At 46.9% G+C, this 22,930-nt stretch overlaps 1 protein-coding gene across 1 annotated transcript in view; it reads left to right on the forward strand.

The window, feature by feature from the left end:
- The window catches only part of THOP1 (thimet oligopeptidase 1), a 45,374-nt gene that overhangs the window by 21,108 nt on the left and 1,336 nt on the right, over window positions 1–22,930 (forward strand). The window contains 8 exon segments of the mRNA XM_043983291.1: window positions 2,820–2,922; window positions 7,044–7,204; window positions 9,681–9,816; window positions 10,437–10,803; window positions 11,572–11,773; window positions 13,712–13,898; window positions 14,681–14,809; window positions 21,405–21,541. Of these exon segments, the coding sequence (XP_043839226.1) occupies window positions 2,820–2,922; window positions 7,044–7,204; window positions 9,681–9,816; window positions 10,437–10,803; window positions 11,572–11,773; window positions 13,712–13,898; window positions 14,681–14,809; window positions 21,405–21,541 (1,422 nt within the window).

The raw sequence follows: 22,930 nt of genomic DNA on the forward strand, positions 1-22,930 counted from the left end.
TTTGGTGATAATATTTCTGGAATTTTCATTTTCAAATCTCTTTTAAGAAGTGAATATCAGGGCAGTTTTCCATGATAATTTCTTTCTTTTTTTTTTCAATCATAGAAGTATTTTATTATTTTCCAGTTATATGTAAAGATAGTTTTCAACATTTGTTTTCATAGAATTTTTAGTTCCAAATTTTTCTCCCACCCTCCCTCTTCCCCAAGATGGAAAGAAATTCAATATAGGTTATATATGTACCATCACATTAAACATATTTTTGCATTAGCCATATTGTGAAAGAAGAATGTGATAATTTTTTTTTTTTTGGTAAGGCAATTGGGGTTAAGTGACTTGCCCAGGGTCACACAGCTAGTAAGTCTTAAGTGTCTGAGGCCGGATTTGAACTCAGGTACTCCTAAATCCAGGGCCAGTGCTTTATCCACTGCACCACCTAGCTGCCCCAGAATGTGATAATTTATTGAAAGAAGATGTCCTAGGCTCTTTTTTTGATCATGGATCAGGTAGTCCAATAATTTCTAAATTATCACTTGTTCTGTTTTCCAGGTCAGTTATTTTTCCAGTGAGATATTTCACATTGTCTTCTATTTTTTCATTCTTTTGGTTTTGTTTTATTGATTCTTGATTTCTCATAAAGCCATTACCTTTCATTTGCTCAATTCTAATTTTTCTTTCTTTCTTTTTTTTTTATGGGGCAATGGGGGTTAAGTGACTTGCCCAGGGTCACACAGCTAGTAAGTATCAAGTGTCTGAGGCCGGATTTGAACTCAGGTACTTCTGAATCCAGGGCCAGTGCCTTATCCACTGCGCCACCTAGCTGCCCCCTCAATTCTAATTTTTAAGGAATTATTTTCTTCTATGAGCTTTTGAATCTCCTTTTACATTTAGCTAATTATACTTTTTAAGGATTTTTTCTTCATTGAATTTTTGTGCCTCTTTTTCCATTTGGCCAATCTTGCTTTTCAAAATATTCTTCCCATTGGCTTTTTCTACCTCTGTTACTCTAGTCTGTTTTTTAAGGTGTTATTTTCTTCAGTACTTTTTTGTGTCTCTTTTCATGATTTTCAAAGTCCTTTTTGAGCTCTTCCATGGCCTGAATCCTATTCACATTTTTCTTGGAGGCTTTGGATGTAGGAACTTTGACTTTGTTATCTTCTTCTTTTTTGTTTTGTTTTTTTTTAGTGAGGCAATTGGGGTTAAGTGAGTTGCCCAGGGTCACACAGCTAGTAAGTGTCAAGTGTCTGAGGCCGGATTTGAACTCAGGTACTCCTGACTCCAGGGCTGGTGCTCTATCCACTGTACCACCTAGCTGCCCCCACTTTGTTATCTTCTGACAGTGGTTTGCTACTTCTTGTCACCATAGTAACTTTCTGTGGTCAGATTTTTTTTCTGTTGTTTGCTCATTTTCCCAGCCTACTACTTTTAACTCTTTGTTAAAGTATAACTCTGCTTCCAGGGTAGAGGGTGCACTGTCCCAAGGTTGGGGTTTTGAGCAGCAGTTTTCAGAGATACTTCTAGGGATCTGCAAGTTTTCAGTTCTTCTAAGATGTTATGATCTAAGGAGAAGTGTGTTTACTACTCTCCTGGCCTGTGCTCTGGTCTGTACTCTTTTCTGACCTGGAACTGTGAAGAGGGTCCTTGCTCCACAATGGGCACAAGTTCTGGTGTGTTAGTGCTCCTCCCTGTCCTGGGACTGCCACCTAGGACTGCGACCCAGATCAGAGTATGGGCATAGCAATAAAGTCCTGCTTCAGTGCTAGCAAAGAGACCCTTGTAATTGCCTTCTGACCAGTTGTTCGACCCCCCCCCCCCTTACCATCTGTGAGCTGAGAATTCCAGAAGCATTCACTGTCGCTACCAATTCAGTGGTTCCCAACACCTGCTCTCACACTGCTGGGGTCAGGTCTGTGCTAGCACAGCCAGCACTGGACTGCGCTCCACTCTCACCCCAGTACAATGGACCTTTCCTACTGGCATTCTAAGTTATCTTTAGCTGGAAAATTATTTCACCCTGTATTTTTGTGGGTTCTGCTTCTTCATGAATTGTCTTATTTAAAGGTATTTGTTATTATTTAAAGGTTTTTGGAGGGGTTTTAGGGAGAGCTCAGGAAAGTTGCTGCTTTTCCTTTGCTATCTTGGCTCTACCCCCTCCACATGTATTTTCCCCCACCACCTTTTTTGGGGGGGGGCAGGGCAATGAAGGTTAAATGATTTGCCCAGGGTCACACAGCTAGTGTCAAGTCAGAGGCCAGATTTGAACTCGGGTCCTCCTGAATCCAGGGCCAGTGCTTTATCCACTGCACCACCTAGTTGCCCCAACATGTATTTTTAATACAAGAAATAATATCCTCAGCTTCTTGACTCCAGCCCTATTGGCTTAGTCATTAGGTGTGACTTTCTGGACCTTTGCAAAAGTGAAATCTTTCTTCTGAAGATGATGATTTTCTAGTTATGAATAGATTTAGAAGACAGGATATAGACTGTGAAAGCTGTTCATCCCCAAAGAGAAACTTCTGAAATAACTGGAGAAATCCTTTTGGAATAAAAGTACCATCATCTCCTTTAGTAACTACTTTGAGGGGAGTGGCTGGGTGAAGCACTTGTTAAGAGGGCTAAGTTGTAGTGTGTTTTTAAGTGATATTAGAGTCCTCTCATACACTCCTCCTACACACACACACACACACACACACACACACACACACACACCACTTTGCTCCCCTTCTTTTACCTCAAAAGTTAAGAGTCTACACTTATCCTTTTCCTCTGTGGTTCCCTTCTTCCTGACCCCTCACTTCCTTTCTTTCTTTCCCCTTTAGAAAATAAAAAACATTAAAAAGAAGCTCAGTCTCCTTTGTATCGACTTCAACAAGAACCTGAATGAGGATACTACCTTCTTGCCGTTCACCCGAGAGGAACTGGGTAAAGGAACCCATGGCAATATGTTTGCAGGGGTGGGGGAAGAGGAGGGAAGAGAGGTGGAAGGGGAGGGGAGGGATTGTGCAATGTTTGCATTAGCTGACCTCAGAGCTCCCATGGACTTGGGAGTTCTAAATGAGTAGAAGGTCACAAAGAAACCCCCAAGGGCACCAACTTCCTGCTTAGTTCTGTCTGGGGCAAAGGCCAAGGTTTGTGTGTGACTAGTTGGGGACAGTCAGGTCCTCCCATGTGTGGGACTTGTAGCTTAAGCTTAATGCTTGTATCATTCAAGCATTTGAGTTCAGATTATGTTACTAGACTGTGAGTTCCCTGAAGGGGAGGTGTATAATTATTTTTTTAAATAATTTGTATTGATAGTTTTTGTTTTAATATTGCCTAAATTTCCTCTATATTCCCCTTTTTTCCCCCTCCCAAGAGCCATCCCATATTACAAAGAAGGGGGGTGGGGCGCGGCTAGGTGGCGCAGTGGATAAAGCACTGGCCCTGGATTCAAGAGTACTTGAGTTCAAATCCGGCCTCAGACACTTGACACTTACTAGCTGTGTGACCCTGGGCAAGTCACTTAACCCTCATTGCCCCCACCAAAAAAAACAACAACAACAAAAAAGAATTTTTTTTTTTTAATGAAAAGAAGGTGGGGCAGCTAGGTGGTGCAGTGGATAGAGCACTGGCCCTGGAGTCAGGACTACCTGAATTCAAGTCCAGCCTCAGACACTTAATACTTACTAGCTGTGTGACCCTGGGCAAGTCACTTAACCCCAATTGCCTCACTTAAAAAAAAAAAAAAAGGAAAAGCAAACAACAAAACACATACATATATGTATATATATACACGTGTGTGTATGAGGAAAAAAAACTGGCAACATGTACAACATCCAGTCCTACTCCCTCCTCTGCAGGGCACGAAGGCAGGTGTCTTCTCATGTCTCTCCTCTGAGACCACACTGTGCCTTGCAATTTTGTGGTATTTTCTTTTTTCTATTGGTTTTTGAGAACTGTTCATTCCATTTACATTATGTTTTTTGTTCTCTTGGCTTTGCTTACTTCACTCTGCATCAGTTCATGGTAGGTCTTTCCATACTTCTGTGTATTCATCATATTTGTTGTTTCTGATACCTCAGTAATATTCCATTACATTAATGTACCACAATTTACTTAACTACTCTCTAATCAATGGGCATCTACTTTTTGAAAACAAGTTCTTAGTGATGTCTTTTATTTTTTACACCACTGTAGCTTTCCCTGGTATTGTTTTCCTCTCTCCCATATAGCAAATAGTACTTTTCTCCCAGTGTTAGGTTGTGAAAGAAAACAGACAAAAAACCCATCAAGAATAATAAAGGAAAAGCATGCTTTGATTTGCATTCAAAATTGTTTTGGATCATTGTATTACTGAGAATAGTTAAGTCATTCACAGTTGATCACCATGCAGTATTGCTGTTACCATGTACAATGTTCCTGGTTCTGCTCACTTCACTTTGCATCAGTTCATTTAAGTCTTCCCAGGTTTTTCTGAGAACATCCTATTCATCCATAAATAGTACTTTTTAAAGTTTTTAAAAAAAGAAGGAAAAAGAAGATGAGAAAATCAGTACAGTTAATCAATACAATTGAAAAAATTTGGAAATATGTGCTATGTGTAGCATTTTTGGACTCCCCATCTTTGCAAAAGGCTGGGGAGGGAGGGTCTTCTCAGGTCTCTTCTTACAAGTCTTGCTTGGTCTTTATAATTTTGCTCTATTCACATCTGATTTTTTTGAGAGAAGACTTCTTCACACTTCATCAGTTCCTGTGGATCTCTCAATGTGTCTTTATGCATCACGCACAGCATTTCTTAGAGCATAGTAATGTTCCAGAATGGTGGTACTAATCCACAGCTCCAGCACCAATGCATTCTTGCACAACCTTCCCACAAGCCCTCCAATACTGACTATTCCCACCTTTTGTTATTTTTTTGCCAATTTGCTGATTTGCTTTTTTGGAGCCTTCCTTTGTGTGGTTGTTAATAGTTTGCAATTCTTTTGAAAATGGTTTTGTATCCTCAGAACCTGGTTTGGTGCCTGGCCCTGAGGATACAAAGACCAAAAACCCCCCCAAAAGACCAGTTCTTTTCCTCAAGGTGCTTACCTTCTAAGAAAGATCTTGAAGATAACCTGCACACTTATGAGTAGATGTAAAGTAAATACAAAGTAATTGTGTTATTTGTTGCTGAGGGAGTTCCCTAAGGGTTCATGTGAGCCCTGAGCTGAGCTTTGCAGAAGGCTTGGGATTCTAATGAGTACAGGGAAGGAATAAGTGGGTTCCTGGCTAAGGTGACAGCCTGTGCAGAGGTATTGTGAGAAGGGAGATGGAATGTTGAGTGGAAGTTGGTTAGAGCACAGAGGACTTGAAGGGGAGTAACATGATGGAAAGAAGGTCTTTCCATGACATAGGAGTCTGTATTTGATTCCAAAGGCAATAGGGAGCTCTTGGAACCTCTGGGGCAAACCTATCTATAGTCATCAAACTTTAGCGGGCGTGTGGCTTAGGGCTTTGTGGAGAGGGGAGGGATTGGAGTGAGGGAGACCCGATTAGGAGCCTAGCATGAGCTGAGGTGAGAGGTGATGAGCGTTGGAAGGAAGATGGGAGTGGGGAGAGTGGGGTGGGATCAGTAAGATATGGCAGGTGTTTGGATATGGGGGGTAAACAAAAGTGAGGCTTTGAGGATGACCCCAAGGCTATGAAGAGCCCGGGTGACAGGAAGGTCAGTAGAGAGGAGATAGCGAATGACTATGAATTTATCTTAACCCTTCTTTTGCCAAGAAACCTTCTCAGCCTGTGCCACCCCAGTCTCTCTGTAAAATGAGTGAATTATATGATCTCTCAGGTCCCTTCTTATTTAGCATTCTGTTTATTTTAGGATCCCAGGAGTTCATACCCTAAGAAGTCAGTTAAGGCAGGGGGGTAGCCAGGCAGGTACCAGTGCAGGCCAGGGGACAGAATCTAGAACATCCCAAAGGGTTTCAAGAACACCACCAGAACTTGGGCAATACCACAGCTGTATGTTGTGGGCCCTGATATGTGTTCATCCATTTACCTGACTGCTGAGCATTTGTCTCTGAGTTCAGAAGGTCTTCTTGGAAGGAAGGAAGGAAGGGGTGTAGGTACCAGGATCTCTGGGCTGGCCTAGAATGCAGAGCCACTAAAGGACACTAAAGATTACAGAATCCCACCTCCTCTCAGGGTAGGTGAAGGCACCTGGGATTGTAGGCTTTAGATTTGGACAGTCATGGGCACAGCTGGAGTGAGGTTCTTGGTCTTCTGACTCTCAGTCAGGTGTTCTTGCCATCTTGTGCCATTGTCTTCCAGTAAGCCCTTGTGGTGTTGGGTTATCATGGAAGCCTGAGACGTAGACAGTGACCCAAGATTTACATTTTGGCCCAAAAAGGAAAAAAAAAAGGTCCTTTTCACACTATCTGGCTCTTTCCTCAGACTCTGTTTTTTATTTCTGCAATTCTCTGACTCTCCTGGATCCTCTTATGACCCATTTGCATTTGCTTTTTTGGACTGCAGCTTCTTCTTTGCATGGTGAGGCTTTGGGCTTTCCTCTCCGTTTTCTCATTTGAACCTCATTCCTGCCATGGGATGGGGACCAGGCAATGGTCACCCAGTGTCATAATCAGGAGACTCTGGTGGAGGAGGCAGTGGGCAGCAGACTCACTCTCCCAAAGGACTGAACCAGCCACATTTCAGAGAATTCTAGGCTAATGTTAACCTATCTATGCTCACTCATCTCCCTGGCAGGCATAGAACACAAAATATCCGAGGAGGAGAAGACCTTCAGAAATAGAATGTCAGAGGCAGAACGGTTCTTGAGATTATTGATTGCCTTCAAACCCCTTTCATTTTGCAGGGGGAGAATTAACTGAGGCTGACTGGGGAAATGAAATGCAGAAACTGAACTGCAGATCCTAATGCCAGGTGTTGCATGATCCCACTGGAGTATGCTGTCACTCACACTTAACCTTCTTAAAGCAGAGAGAAAATGAGCCCTTGTCCCTTCTGCCCACTTGATAGGATTTGGGCTTTTATTAACCTACCTTTCCCTCCCCTTGTTTCCACAGGAGGCCTTCCTGAAGACTTTCTGAACTCCTTAGAAAAGACCACAGATGATAAGTTGAAAGTCACTCTCAAGTACCCCCATTACTTTCCTCTCCTAAAGAAGTGTTATGTTCCTGAGACCCGGAGAAAGGTTGAAGAGGCTTTCAACTGTAGATGCAAGGAGGTAAGAGGGCTGCTCCAGCTCAGTGGCAGGGGTGCTGGTCTCCTTCCTTTACCTTCACCCTCTTCCTCTTTTTGCCTTTGGTGTCTAAGACCAGACCTGACCTTATAAGGATTTGGATCATCATTGCAGCTGGCCCACATTGAATGAGTCAGGCATTCTCCTGTGGCTCTGAAAGCAGTTCCTAAAGAGTAGTCGAGGCCAGTTGGTGAGGGGGACCACTTTGGAAGGAACCACACTGACCTTTTTTTTTTTTAAAGAGAGGCAATTGGGGTTAAGTGACTTACCCAGGGTCACACAGCTAGTAAGTGTTAAGTGTCTGAGGCCGGATTTGAACTCAGGTACTCCTGACTCCAGGGCCGGTGCTCTATCCATTGTACCACCTAGCTGCCCCCCACACTGACCTTTTAAAGCCTTGCTAGTTTATAATCCTGTCTTACTGGGGATAAGGGAATCTAGTATTGCTCATTGTACTTAGTCCCTAATGGCTCAAATCCTTTATTGAGAGAGATATTCGTCTTGATGTAAGCCTGCCCTTCCCTCTTTTCTCTCTCTCTCTCTCTCTTTCTCTCCCCCCTCTCCTTTTCTCTTCCTCTCTCTCTCCCTTTCTCTCTCTCCCTCTCTCTCCCTCTCTCCCTCCCTCCCCTTCTCTCTCCCTTCTCCCTCCCTTCTCCCTCCCTTCTCCCTCCCTCTCTTTCCCCTCTCCCTCCCCTCTCCCTCCCCTCTTTCTCCCCTCTCTCTCCCCTCTACCTCCCTCTCCCTCCCTCTCTCTCCTTCTCCCTCCTCTCTCCTCCCTCCCTCTCTCTCCCTCTCTCTCTCTCCCTCTCTCTCTCCCTTCCTCCCTCCCTCTCCCTTTCCCTCTGCCTCTCTCCCCCTCTCCCTCTCCCTCTCCTCCCTCCCTCCAGGTTCCCCCTTTAAAGTTCAGATTCCTCTGGGAAAGGTAACCCTTTGAGGCCCTACCCTCTGAGGTAGATGAGATTACTCTCCTTTACCAAAAGGAGCACTTGGCCACCTGGCCTTGGTCATTGAGTCCTCATGTACCCAAGATCATATTTAACCCCTGGTCATTGGTGGGTCCCTTCAGGAGCTCCTGGAGACGTAGAGCTTTTCTTCATTCTCTTGCATCCTTGCATCCAGTCAAGTCACCTTTGTGACAGTCTCTCTCTGTCCCCTCCCTTCCACTCCCACAGCCACCACCCTAGTTCAGCCCCTCATTTCCATCACCTCTTGTTGACAGTGTCCTCCTGACTGCCATCCCTGGTCTCTTTTGCCTTCCATCCATCTTGCTCTGGCTGCTAGGTTAACCCGCCACTCTGATTCTATCACTCCCCAACCTGATGATACCTTCAGCGGCTCTTGTCAACAAGTCCAAACCCCTTAGCCTGGCATTCAAGGCCCTTCCTACTCTGCTTCTACCTTCCTACCTGCTTAATCCCCGTCAAGCTACACTAGTCACAGCATCCCCAAACATACGATGTTTCTTGGCATTAAGGCCACTGCTAGGAATTCACTACCACCTACAAAAGTTCTATCAACCCCTAAAGCCCAACTTCACCTCTTCCTTGAAGTCTTCCCTCTCACTCTCAACTAGAAGTGAGCAGTTTCATTCTCTCAGCTCTCATGAATTTTTAGAAAAGGATATTTGTTGTTTCAAATGAGTCTCTAACTGGTGGAATTTCAGGCCGTGTCAAGTAAAATGACACATTCAAACAGTGTGAGAGAAGATATTTTGGCAGACCACCCCTTGTCCCTACTTCAGGCACTCCCCTCTGATCTATTTCTGGTTTTCAGTTCAACACCTGTTTATTAAAACTCTACATACTGATACTGAGGATAGTCCCTGGCAACGAGGAAGGAAAATAGAGTTTAGCTAAGGGGAGGGGCCTGCCTTCATGGAACTTAGAGTCTAGTAGTGTGGTACAGAGTAGAAAAGGGCTGCTAGGATAGAGCAATAGGAAGACTCATCTTCGTGAGTTCAAATGTGGCCACAGGTATTTAGCAGCTGTGTGACCCTTGGCAAGTCACTTAAACCCTCTTTTGCCTCAGTTTCTCACTAATAAAATGATCTGGAGAAGGAAATGGCAAACCACTTCTTTGCCACAAAAACCCAAATGGGGTCATGAAGAGTTGGACGTGACTGGTCAACAACAACAGCACAGAGTAGAAAATAAGAGAGATGCACAGAGGCCTGTGTTTCAGTCACCAGCTCTACTACTTACTGTCTTTGGGACCTTGGGTACCAGTCTCCTCATCTCTGAGTGGAGGAAGTTGGATCACCTGAAGGCCCTTTCTCAAGGCTCTACATCCCTCTGTCTTCCTCCACTTCTAAACCCCCATGGCTTTGCTTCCCTCATTTCTTGCCAGCAGGATGCTGTGGTTGTGGGCCCTGCTGGTGGTTGGGAGGTATGGCCATTGTGAGTCCCCCAGTGCAAGCCCAGGATGACTTCACCATGCATGTTCATTCTTTGATCTCTCTCAGGAGAACTGTGCCATCCTCCAGGAGCTGGTAGATCTCCGGGCCCAGAAGTCCAGCCTGCTAGGATTTAATACTCATGCCGACTACGTCCTAGAGATGAACATGGCCAAAACTAGCCAGGATGTTGCCACGTTCCTAGGTAATGCCCACCACCTTCTCATCCAGCCAGGGCTTCCAGCATGGTGAGCAGCTCTGCGCTTGGGGGCTGGCTCTGCTGTCGACATTGGGCAAGTTCCATCACATCTCTCAGCTCTAGTGACTTAGTCTAGAAAATGGAGATATTGACACTTAGCCTGCTTATCTCACAGGGTTGTTGTGGTGATTAAACTGAATGAGACAACATGTGTAAAAGCTCTGAAAAGTCTGGGGTGCCATAGAGTGTGAGTACGGGGAAGAGTGCTGGGTGCTGAGCTGGGATGGCATCCATGCTGGCATTCCAGCTCTGACACTGGGTGGGTAAGCTTGGGGATGTTTGACCCCTATGAGCCTTCAGCTGTAGAGCCAGCCTAATCCAGTCTACGCCTTTAGAGCTATAGAGCACAGTAGAGAGATCTCATACAGACCTGAGAGACTGAAGGACTTGCCTAGGGTCATAGCCGGGAAGTTGGGGCTTGAACCCCTGTCGTTTCCACATCTGTGCTCATTCCACTGTGCCTCATGGTGCTTGCCAACCTGCCTCACAGGACTGTTGGGAGGAGAATGCTCTGGGAACCCCTCATTATTAATATTCACTCCCTTAAATGCTATCTTCCTTGCCAGATGAACTGGCCCAGAAACTAAAACCTCTTGGGGAGGAAGAGCGAGCCATCATTTTGGACCTGAAAAAGAAAGAATGTGAGAAGCGGGCCCTGGCTTTCGACAACCGAATCAATGCCTGGGACATGCGCTACTACATGAATCAGGTGGAGGAGACACGCTATAATGTGGACCAGAACCTGCTGAAGGAGTACTTCCCCATGCAGGTGGTCACCATGGGCCTGCTGGGCATTTACCAAGAGCTCCTGGGACTGACCTTTGAACTGGAAGAGAATGCCAAGGTGTGGCATGAGGATGTGAAACTCTATTCAGTTCGGGATGTTGACTCGGGCAAAGTGATAGGGAAATTCTACCTGGACTTGTACCCCCGGTGAGTAATTACCAGGGAGGAGGGCAGGCTCTCTGGTGACAGCTCAACTTGGGATGCCACGAGATGGTTGTCCAGCAGACTGTTGGGACTCAAGGGAGGGTGTGGGGTTGGAGTGGAGGTTCTTTTTTTTTTTTTTTTTTGGTGAGGCAGTTGGGTTTAAGTGACTTGCCCAGGGTCACACAGCTACTAATTGTTAAATGTTTAAGGCCAGACTTGATCTCAGGTCCTCCTGAATCACTGTGCCACCTAGCTGCCCCTTCTATTTTTAAAAACAAGAAGAAATTTGGAAGTATCACTTGTGCAATAGCCCCCAGGAGTTGGGGCCGCTAGGTGGCAGCTAGGTTAAGTGACTTTTCCAGAGTCACACAGCTTGTACATATCTGAGGCCAGATTTAAACTCCAGTCTTCCTGATTCCAGGTCCAGCACTCTATCCACTGAGTCATCAAGCTGTACTTGACTTCATACTTATCCCATATTATATTTGGCTCCTTACTCTACTCTGACTTTAGGACTCTATGATTCTAGAAGTAGGCACTTTCTTCTAGTCTAGTTTACAGAAGAGGAAACTGACTTGGCCACAGTCACGCATTGAGGAAGAGCTAGGCCAGGAACCAGGTTGGCCTGACTCCTAGTCAGATGTTCTCTTCACTATAAGACATTGTTTCTCTATGAGCCCTGGAGGGTGACCAGGCCTTAGGAGGGAGATCCCCCCCCACCGCTTATCCTTGAAGCCTGGGCCTTGACTCATTTCCTTCCCCTTTCTGCAGGGAAGGGAAGTACGGTCACGCTGCCTGCTTTGGCCTACAACCAGGCTGTCTCCTCAAGGATGGCAGCCGGCAGATCTCCATCGCCGCCATGGTGGCCAACTTCACCAAGCCCACCCCAGATGCCCCCTCCCTGCTGCAGCATGACGAGGTGGAAACGTACTTCCATGAGTTCGGGCACGTGATGCACCAGCTCTGTTCTCAGGTGAGGCTGACATCCCACACAAATGCACTCACTGATGATGGCCCCGTGGCTGGGAGCACCCCAGTGTCACAACCTGGGTGGGGGGTGGGGCAGAGGTCAGGTCCAGGGAGCCTGGCTGGCAAGACCTGGCAGCCCCTGACCACCAGGGCTTGGTGACCCCGACACTGAGAAGGGCCCGGAAGTGTTGTCGAGGATGTGCTGGTTCATGACCTGGTGACACAGTCACCCACCCAGATTCTGAGGAGGGAGTCTTCTTGGCCGTGGGCCTGTCATGCCCTTTGGTGAATTCTGTGACTGAGCCCAGTTCATCAGACTTTTCCCATAGCCTCGCTAGGGGCCCCATCTGCCCAGAATCCTTGGGGGTGTGCTGCTTTGCTCCCTTGCTCTCCCTGGCTTTCTTTGATGTGCTGTCAGCAGGCTGCTGTGGGAAGGGAAAGGCTGGCACCCTCATCAGGAGATTGGGAGCTGTTGCTCATATAGCTCAACTACCCATCCCCCTGATTGCAATAGCATCAGAAGAGCAGGTGGATGCCATAGGTTCTTGTGGACCCAGGGTCAGGCCCAGTGGGTCGGTCAGGCATCTGAGACCAGGGAAGGAGAAGACAGAAACCCAGGCAGAGCCTGAGGCACCACATGCCAGCAGCAGCACTAGTGTTGGGCTGTGATTTGGGTTCTCCTGAGCTCAGACTAAGTTAGCCAGCTGGCTGAGCCTGTGGTGGGGAGAGGTCAGGGGAAGGGGCCCTTGAGCCCGAGCAGAGCCCTGCAGGAAGCAAGACCAGTCTCTCCCTTGCCATTCTGTGGTAGACAACGGGCTAAAGGTATGATAGAAGGTCTGATTAGTCACCGAATGTCAAACCTAGAAGGGAGCTGATCTTGGCAATCTAGTCTAGTTCTCTCAGCCAAGAAAACTGAGCCTCCAGTGATGTTCTAAGACTAGAATCCAGGTCGCTTGACTTAACAGTAGAACCTGCCTTACTCTTAGTCAACCCCCTGGTTTTACTTTGAGGAAACAGGCAACATGGAGGTTAGTGAATTCCTTAAGTCCTGACAGCTCTTTATCTAGAGCAATTTGAGAAACATGGGCAGCTGGAGAAAGGGTTTGGAATGGAAAGTACATGACTAGGGGCAGCTAGGTAGCACAGTGGATAGAGGACTGGCTCTGGATTCAGGAGAACCTGAGTTCAAATCCAGCCTCAGACACTTAACAATTACTAGCTGTGTGACCCTGGGCAAGTCACTTAACCCCAATTGCCTCACAAAAAAAAAAAAAGAAAGAAAGAAAGAAAGTAAATGACTAGGGACAGCTAGGTGGCGCAGTGGATAAAGCACCGGCCCTGGATTCAGGAGGACCTGAGTTCAAATCCGGCCTCAGACAACTGCAAATCACTTAACCATCATTGCCCCGCCAAAAAAAAAAAAGTAAATGACTAGATCGGCGTCCACAAGCTACGGCCCAAGGCTAGATCTGACCCATGGCCTGTGTCAGGCTGGCCCATAAGCTCATAATGGTGTTTTTTACAGTTTGAGATACAATTAGAATGTATGTAAGGTGTCAAAAACATTCTTAGCTCAGAGGCTTTAACTGAATCTGGCCCCTAGGCACTGGCCCCTGGACTAGACAGTCATAATGTACGTAGAAAAACCATAAAGCACTGTGCCCTAAACACTGATAGGCATATTACAATCTAAGGAAATTTGGGAACTAGCCCCAAATGAACAGTATTGCCCAGATTGTTATCAGACACCTTCTGAAAGCTCATTTTTCCCCATTACTGACATTCCTTCCTATGGGTAAAGTTAGGGACTACAGATGGCATTGACTTAACCTAGCACAAGCTTTGGTAAAGTCCAACTAGAAGGGGAAGACGACAAGTAGAACATGGCGGGGTTCCTTGACCACAGTGGTCTGTGGGCCTTACTTTGTCTCCACATTCACAGGCAGAGTTTGCCATGTTCAGTGGGACCCATGTGGAGCGAGACTTTGTGGAAGCACCGTCACAGATGCTGGAAAATTGGGTGTGGGAGAAGGAGCCGCTGAAGCGCATGTCCCAGCACTACAAGACTGGAGAGCCCATCCCCCAGGAGCTGTTGGAGAAACTCATCAAGTCGCGTCAAGCTAATACAGGTTTGGTGTTCACCCATCCCCTTTGGGTTTTTCTTCAGTGCCCAGTGGGTTCTACATGCCTAACTGTGTGGGTATGTGAGGGCTGTGGAACAGAATAGACTTTTAAGTTCATTCAGAAGAGAGACCTTCTAATGCAAAGCTCTGAAAAGAGAAGGGACTTCAAATCTGGCCTCAGACACTTTACACTTACTAGCTGTGTGACCTTGGGCAAGTCACTTAACCCTCATTGCCCTGCCCCCCCAAAGGGGGGGGGCACAGCTAGGTGGCACAGTGGATAAAGCACTGACTCTGGATTCAGGAAGACCTGAGTTCAAATCCGACCTCAGACACTTGACCCTTACTAGTTGTATGACCCTGGGCAAGTCACTTAATCCCCATTGCCCCACAAAAAAAAAAAAGCGAGAGAGAGAAGGGACTGAGCTAGTATCAGCTTAATGGCAGAACTAAGTCTGAAACCTTGAGCAGCTGACTCCAAGTGCATTGTTCTTTGCCTACAACACATTCCCTATGATTTCTTCAAAGGGACGGTGTGATTTGAAGGCAGTGAATAAGTTGATGTTTGAATATCACCAGAAAGCCAGTGATAGCCTCTGGATTCTTCTTAAGCTAGAGGTGGCACCTCCAGGCCAAGCTGGAGGGGAAGGGTGTGTGGGGCTGAAATGAGCACAGGGGAGAGAACACTGAAGGTTTCTAAACTGGTGGTAATGGGGTGACTTACTAAGGTCATTATGGAAACACCTGGCGACACAACAGCATCTCATGAGTTATTTTCTCCTGAACAGGTCTCTTCAACCTTCGTCAAATTGTCCTCGCCAAGGTGGACCAGGCCCTGCATACACAGACAAAAGCAGACCCAGCCAAAGAGTACTCCCGGCTGTGTCAGGAGATCTTAGGGATTCCAGCCACTCCAGGTACACCACGAGCTCACTGGAGTTGGGTACCTCTGACAGTTACATTTAGGGGCAGATATGGGCCACAGTTATAACCAGGGTCCAAAAGAGTTTACGGAAATTCCTGGGTGATGCTTCCATAGCAGGGCATGGACGTCACTCCAAGATAGAGGCATTATCTCAAAATTAAACCAGAGAGGAAGTGGGTACCTCTCCATTGGAGAGCACAGAAAGGGGATTGTAGACTTCAGTCAGGGTCAGAGAAGCTGAGGGAATCAAGAGAGGGCCTCCGGGAGCCTCGAATCCTAGAACCTCAAGGTTAGAGAAGAACTTTAGAACGTAGACTATCAAGTCCCTTACTTAGAACATGTATTGTCAAAGCTAGAAAGGGATTATAGAGATCATCGATAGTCTAAGCACCCTTGTTTTACAGATGGGGCCCAGTAAGGAGAAGGGACTTGTCCAGATTTGTCCATGTCGCAGTTACAGAGCAGGTCTGCCAGCCAAATCTTATAGCTCCAGGCACAAGCACTGTAGCCTTTCTCAGCTGACATTTAAGCTGGAACATGGGCACAGCATGGAGATTAACTTGAGTCTGAGGAAAACCAGGAAAATGCAGAGACCCCCCCCCCACCCCCAGAGCAGAGCTATCCTCTGACTTTGTCCAGCTGTGTCCAACGTAGTCCCTCATGGAGTGAGGGGCAGATACCTAGTTTTAGCCTCTTTGTCCTTAAATGTCAGAAGAGGGGCAGATGTCATCTGGCCCCCCCTCTCCAGATTCTCCCTTGGTGACATTGTCAGAGAAGGCTGGGCTGGCTGGACCATTGGTTTGCATGGAGAGGTGTCACAGCATGACAGGAAGACCAGTAGTAGAGTAGGAGTCGAGAGGCCTAGATTTGAGTCCAGACCAGAGGACTTAGGGAATGGGCACATCACTGAGGGTGTCCATCGGGCCATAAGCTTCCTCCTGAAGCTGGGGCTCCCACTGGCTCTTGAGCAGTCACTCAGACTGGAGGGTTCTTGCTGTGTTCCAGACAGTCCCTCGCTAGACACTGGGGCAGGTACAAAGAGGAGGTCTTATAAGTAGAGGTGAGCTCCCTGCTCCAGGCACAGCCACCTTTCCACTCACTCTCCATGTCCGACAAATCGATGGCTTAATGGAAAGAACACAGGGTTTGATATTATAGGAGACCTGGCTCCACTACATATTGGCTGTGTGACATTGGGACGAGCCACTTAATGCCTCTAGGCCTCATTTCAAAGGAATTCTGAATCCTTTGATTTAATAAAATGGCACCAGAGAAGCAGAAGACCAGCAGCCAGAGGTCTGCCCCTAGTCCAACAAACCGTCCTATAGGAATATAGATGCTCTGGAATGAAAGATAGGATGAAGAATTCAGAGAAACTGGGACAGACTGGTGTGAACAGAAGCAGAGGGAAGAAAGCAGCCCCAGGGTGGGGGCAGGCTTAGCTGATGACCTAACAGGCTGTGAGGGCTGCAAAGCACTTTTACTACATGATCGCCTTTGAGTCTCACAACATCTCTGGGATAAATGCTGCTGTGATTTATCCTCACTGTGTAGCTGGAGGTTAAATGACGCCAGCCTGCCCCCCCTCATCCTCTTCTCAGTATACATCGTGGCTACAATTCTGTGACTGTAAGCGCTGATGCAGTGACCCAGCAACTGAAAAAATTACCCAGAGGGCCTGAGGGGTCCCTGCAGAGGGGGATGGTAGGTAGGCACAGGATTTGACAGAGGCAGTCACTGTCAGTTTTTCTAGCTGTTTTCTTTGTCTCTGAGGCAGAGGGAAGGGATAAGGGGAGGCCCTGGGCAGGCAGGGGCGGTGCTGGCACAAATCCCTGGAAATAACTGTGGTGCAATAAACCAGCATGGACCAACAAACAAACCAGCACCCGAGGAGGGAGGTAGTGCTGGGTCCAGTGTAATAGCCCCGCTTTGACCACCAGGTGGCAGCACACACTGGGGAGAGCAGTGGAGGCAACCAAGCTAAGGTGGGGACTGTGATCCCTGGGGAGGGAGAGGGTGGAGAAGAGTCAGCTGGATGCCAGTCAGGGAGAGGCAGTGAAATGTGGTAGAGAAACACTTGGAATTAATGTTGGATGAGCTGGGTGCAAACATCAGCTCTCCTCTTTACCACCTTTGTGACCTAGGACAAGTCCCTTCTCTTTGGACCTCAGTTTCTTCTGTGAAATGGGAGCAGGCATTGCCCTTAGATTATCCTCAGGGTCCCTTTGGTGATCCAGACTAATTCAATTAAGCATGTATTAAGTGTCTCCTGGGGGTCCCTTACTGTCTCCTGAGGAGAACAGAGTGAATACAGATAAGGAGATACAAATAAAGATAAAGGGATTTAGGGGGAGGGCACTAACAACTGGGGGAGCCAAGAAGGCCTCTTATGGGAAGCAGCCTTGGAGCAAGGTGCCAGGGCTTCTAAGAGGTGGAGACAAGGAAGATTTCAGGTACCCGGGAAAGTCCCATCGAGGGCACGGATGGCTGGTGCACTGGATGCATAATGTAAGCCCAGGTAGAAAAGTTTGTTTGAGGCCAGGCCTTTAAATGCCCCAAGAAGAGGAAGCATTTTCCCCTAGAGGCAGGTCAGATTTGTACTTGGCAGCTGTGTGGGAGCCAGGTTAGAGAGGGAAGGGATTAGAGATGGAGGAGGTTATTACAACAGCACAGGCGATCGGTCATGGGGGGCCTGAAATGGGAGTGGGGGGGGGGGAGTAAATCACAGGGGGTGGGGTCAGAGAACTTGAGTTCCAATCCCAGTTCTGCCATTGAGTCTCTGTGGGCAAAACCTCTCTGGAGATTAATTTGCTTATCTATAAGATGAGGGGATTGTACTATGGCTTCATTGGCTCATTCCAGCTCATTCCATCCATGGTTCTGTGACAACCTGTACAAAGATTCTGTCATCTTCAATGGAAGAGATGTGGAGGCAGAATTGATAAGACTTGGAAGTGGGGGGTGGCAGTAAGGGAAAGTAAAGTGGTTTGAACTGGGTGACCAGAGGGGGGGGGTTCTTAACAGAATAGGGAAGTTGGATAGGATGGGTTTAGTGGAAGAACTGATGAGTTTTGTTTCAGACACGTTGCATTTCAAATACCTATGGACCCTCCACATGGAGATATTCAACAAGGTCATGGGGGACTAGATAAGGGATAGAAATGACTAATTGCTTTTTTAATTAAATGGCTTTTTAGTTAACAAAAATCTATTTTCTCTTCCTCCTCTCCAACCCCCAGGGATGGAGGGAAGAAAAACAAAACTTTCATATAGTCGAGCAAAACCAATTCTCTCTTTGGCCGTGTCCAAAAAAAATGTCTCTTTCTGCATCCTGATTCCGTTGCCTCTCAGTCAGGAGGTGGGGAATATGTTTCACTAAGGGTCCTCTAGAATTGTGGTTGGTCATTGGAGCAATCAGAGTTTTTAAATCTTTCAAAGTTTTTTCGTCTTTACATTGTTCTCCTGGGACACAACCAATTTTAAAAAGATTTGTGAGTTATAAATAATCACATGAAAACAGGCTCTAAATCACTTATAGTAAGAGAAATCCAATTAAAACAACTCTAGGGTTTCACCTTACTCCGTGACAAAAAATTGAACAGTCCCGCACTAATGCACTGTCGGAATTGTGAAGCAATCTAGCTGTTCTGGAAAATAATTAGCAATTATTCAGATACTGGGCATATACCCCCAAGGAAATCAAAGGCAAAAACAAAAGTCCGTTGTGTACTAAATATTAATAGTCTACTCTGTGTCTTAGCAAAGCCTGGAAACTGAGTGGGTGCCCATTGATTGGGCTTTGGCTAAACATATGGCATGTGATGGAAAGACTTGTAGGGACTGGTCTAGACTGAAATGAGCAGAACCAGGAGAACAAATCAAACAGTGATTATGTACGTGAATGCAATGAGGGGACAAGAGCCTGGGAGAGAGGTGAGAGTTGCTTGTGTAGATTTTGTAACAATCTACATTATGATATTTGAATCTGTGGCAGCTTCAAGGAGGAGGCGACCTCTGAGTTGGAGGAATGTGAGAGGCAGGGAAGGGAGTACAGCTAGGTGACTTCAATACAAAAGTAGCCATTAGGAAGGATGGTAAAAAAGCGTTGGAGGTCATTGGACCTCCAGGTTAAGCAGCAAGAAAAGAGACCGAGGCAAAGCGCTGGCAGATTTTGCAGAAGAATCATACTGTGTGTTGTGAAGACTTGTAGATCAGCATCAGAAGGTACTGGCCATGGAAGGCATTGAACATTATTCAAAATGACATTGACATTTTAGCAGACAGGAAATAATTGATTGGCAGGGTGAGAGGCATTCCCTAATCAGCTATTTATGTGTAGTCTGTTGGCCTGTAAGAGAAAGAAAGATGCAGATTAATATGAGTCTCCTTCCTCTGGGAGGATGGAGGGTGGAGAGGAAGGATCCAACACCCCTAATAGCTTTGATGGTGGCATTGGCGTCCTCTGTTGTCTCCTCCTGTGTGATATTCTGGTCAGTACTTTAGAACATCAGCCACTTCATCAATGTGAGCATTTCTTAGAGAAGATTTTCGTAACTTAGGCTCCATGGATAAATTTTATGGAGTCCATAAGTTTGTTTTTTAATATTTCAGTAACTATTTCAATATAAGTGGCTTCATTATGCATTTTAAAAGAACACTGTTGTGAGAGGGTCCCTAGATTTCCCCAGAATGCCAAGGGGGTCCATGGCTTTTCTTTGTCGGTGATGGGGGCTGGATCTCAGGAGAGAGATGGGAGCTGTATATAAAGCTTTGGGTGTCATCCACATAGAGAAGTTGTTTGAAACCAGAAGTGCTCATGAAATCACCAACAGTAGGAAGGGGCTTAGGTGTGAAGAGAGAAGAGACAAGGGCTCAGGGACAGCATGGCTGGGGTAGGGCAGGTCACGGATGATGGTCCAGTACAGGAGCCTGAGAAAGCTGTCAAAGCCAAGAGAAGAGCAGGTTCATGTTGGGGGGGTGGGGTGGAAACAGCAGCAGCAAAGAGCTTGATGGAGGAGGTGAAAACCGAGAAAAGGCCAGTGGATTTAGTAACTCGGAGATCATTTGTCACAGTGACCAATCATGACTTAAGAGGACTGTTGGTGAAGAATGCCAGGAGGCAGTGGAAAACAGATGCCCCGGGAGGCCGATGTGGTCAGACATGCCCAATGTGTTCATTTGTTTTGCTTAACTCCACTTCTTTCTTACAAGGGAAGGTTCTTTTATTTTTTGGAAGTGGGAGATGAGTTGTCAGGAAGTGATGTGATTTTTAAGGACAAAAATACTACTTTTTAAGATTATTAGTAAACTTGGAGAGAGAGGCTTTAGTCCAGTGTTGAGGTCAAAAGCCAGATTGCAAGTGATGAGTACAGATGGTCATTCTAGAAGCTGAGTGTACATACACGGGGTGACATGGCATGGTGGGGTTGAATGAAAATTTTGGGGGGATGGGGAGACTCGGATATGTTTGTGAGCAGTAGGAAAGACCCCAGGAGACAAGGAGAGGTTGATGAAAGAGAGAGGGTGGTAGAAGAGGTAGTCTTTCCTGGAAGAGATAGGATTAGGAACACAGGTAGAAAAGTTTATAGAGGTGAGGACAAGTCCCCTTTGAGAGAAGAGCCAAGGAGGAGAGAATGATGGGGAGGAGGGGTAATTAGGAGGAGTTTTAAAATATGAAAGGAAAGAGCTCACAACAGCTTATTTTACAACTTTATCTTACTCCTTTTTTTAAAAAAAAAGTAATGTGGGGCAGCTAGATGACGCAGTGGATAGAGCACTGGCCCTGGAGTCAGGAGGACCTGAGTTCAAATCCAGCCTCAGACAGTTAACACTTACTGGCTGTGTGACCCTGGGCAAGTCACTTAACCCTAATTGCCTCACAAAAACCAAAAAAAAAGTAATGAGTGTGAAGTAATATTTAAGCTTTTTATTCTTTTGTCAGTCATTTCCTAAGCTACCTCACCCCCAATTGAAACCTCCCCTAGCAACCAAAAAAAAGCAAACAAACCACCCCATAATAGTCCCTTACCAAGAGGAAGTATTTCTACAGAACTAAAATCCGTCATTGTGATTAATCGGAGTTCATGCTGATCTCTTTTCTCAGCGAAGTAGGAAGTGAGGTACTCTCCTAAGGAGGAGGGAGGGAGAGGTACTATAGGAAACTTGAGGGAAGAACCTTTAGAGCAGCTGCCTCTATTGTGACCCCCCTGTGAGCAGGAATTGTGAATTCTTGACTGCCCTGGAATCCTACTCCAGTGCCTCCTCTTGGCGTGGAGGAGACCTTGTGCCTTGTGGTGGGTAGGTCTGGCAGAGAGGGCCAGGCTACCCATGCTCAGGGACCCTCAGCTCTCCGTCGGCCCAAGATGAGGGTTCTTTTTTGACCTGAGTAGCTCGTGAAGAGTGACTTCCTAGTTGTAATGGGTGTCTCTGAGAGGAAAATGGATTCTGCAGACCTCCTAGGTCCTTGAGGCATCTTGCCCAGAATGAACGACAGTTCTCTGCACATAGAATAGTTTGTTGAAATGTCAGATACTTCAGGAAAAGGGGAGAGCTTGTGGTCTTTGCCTCACTCTGTGTTTGCTCTCCAGGTACTAACATGCCGGCCACTTTCGGTCACCTGGCAGGAGGCTATGATGCCCAGTACTACGGCTACCTCTGGAGTGAGGTGTACTCCATGGACATGTTTCACACGCGCTTCAAAATGGAAGGGGTCCTCAACTGTAAGGTAAAACAGCTCATTCCTGTGACTGGTTCCAGTCCTCCTGGTCCCCTTTCCCATCAGTAAGCAGGAAGAAGACATTTCCCTGGTGAACTCCTGTCTAGCGCTCCCTCCCTCTGCCCTGCAAAGTGCAGCACAGCTTTGTATAATCCCAAAGCCCTCTGTGTGCACCTTCTGTTAGCCCAGGTGAGCCTGGGTTTCTTCTCTCAGCAAAGTCTCTCCCACTACTGGGGGAAGTCAGCTCTCCTACCTCCCTCAACTTTCCAGGGCAGGTCTATAGGCTCTCCTTCCCTCTTGGAGCCCTTTGGATCTCAGGGCCAGGGCCAGCAGCAGCCAGACACAACATGTGGGCAGCAGAGGTGCCGTCTTTCAGCATGTGAAGGGCTGTCACCTGACAGAGTATTTTGACGTGTCTGTCTTGGCCCAAGGACACCAAACCAGGAGCTTGGTGGGGTGGCTGTAGAGAGGTGGACCTGGGGCTCCACATAAAGAAAACTTCCTAATGATGACAGCTGCCCAAGTGTCATGGGCTCCCCACTCCTGGGGCTCCTTCCAGGTGGGACCTGAAGACCACCCCTGAGGGCCCTCCCAACCACGGAGATTCTGGGAGCGCTTTGAATTAGTCTGTTTGAGCTTCGTAAGCTTCCCAGATGGATGCCCCCTTTGCCTGCCTCCTGGCTGCCCCGTGATACCCGCTGTGGCCTTCTGCCAAGAGCTTCCTTTCTCCTGCTCCTACCCAGGACTTCAGAATTCCTTCCCTCTCCCTCCTCCCCACCCCCTTAGAGCTGCCATTCTATCAGAGCAGCTGACCTCCCCTGGGGCCGGGGGCTAGCACAGACTGACTATATCTGCTGATCGGAGAGTGACTGGGAACCGTCCCCTTCATCATTCCAGGAATAGTCGCTGCTTGAGTACCTACCATTAGCTAGACTATGTCTCAAATTGGTATCACTTCAGATGCTTAGGTCTGGGGAATGTTTGCAAGACTTGAAAGGCCCCAGACTTTGGGGATCCAGCAGTGTTCCTGGGGTGATCAGAAGTGCTCTCTGTTATACTTGTTTCCTCCCCCACTAGAATTCTCTCCCCATCGGCCTAATCTGGACTCCTTTGTGTTCCTGGGGGTTAAGTAACTTGCCCAGAGCCACAGATGTGGCCTGATTTCTCTGGGCCTTTGTGGGGGCAGCTAGGTGGTGCAGTGGAGAATGCACCAGCCCTGGATTCAGAAGGACCTGAGTTCAAAATCTGACCTCGGACACTTGACGCTTACTAGCACCCTGGGCAAGTCACTTAACCCTCATTGCCCCACCAAAAAAAAAAAAAAAGAATAGTTTTATTTTACTTGCCTAAAAACTGGGGCTAGACTAGATGTTCTCTTAAGATTCCTTCCAGCTTTAG

Source organism: Dromiciops gliroides, chromosome 1 (genome assembly GCF_019393635.1).
Source record: "Dromiciops gliroides isolate mDroGli1 chromosome 1, mDroGli1.pri, whole genome shotgun sequence".
Lineage (NCBI taxonomy): Eukaryota > Metazoa > Chordata > Mammalia > Microbiotheria > Microbiotheriidae > Dromiciops > Dromiciops gliroides.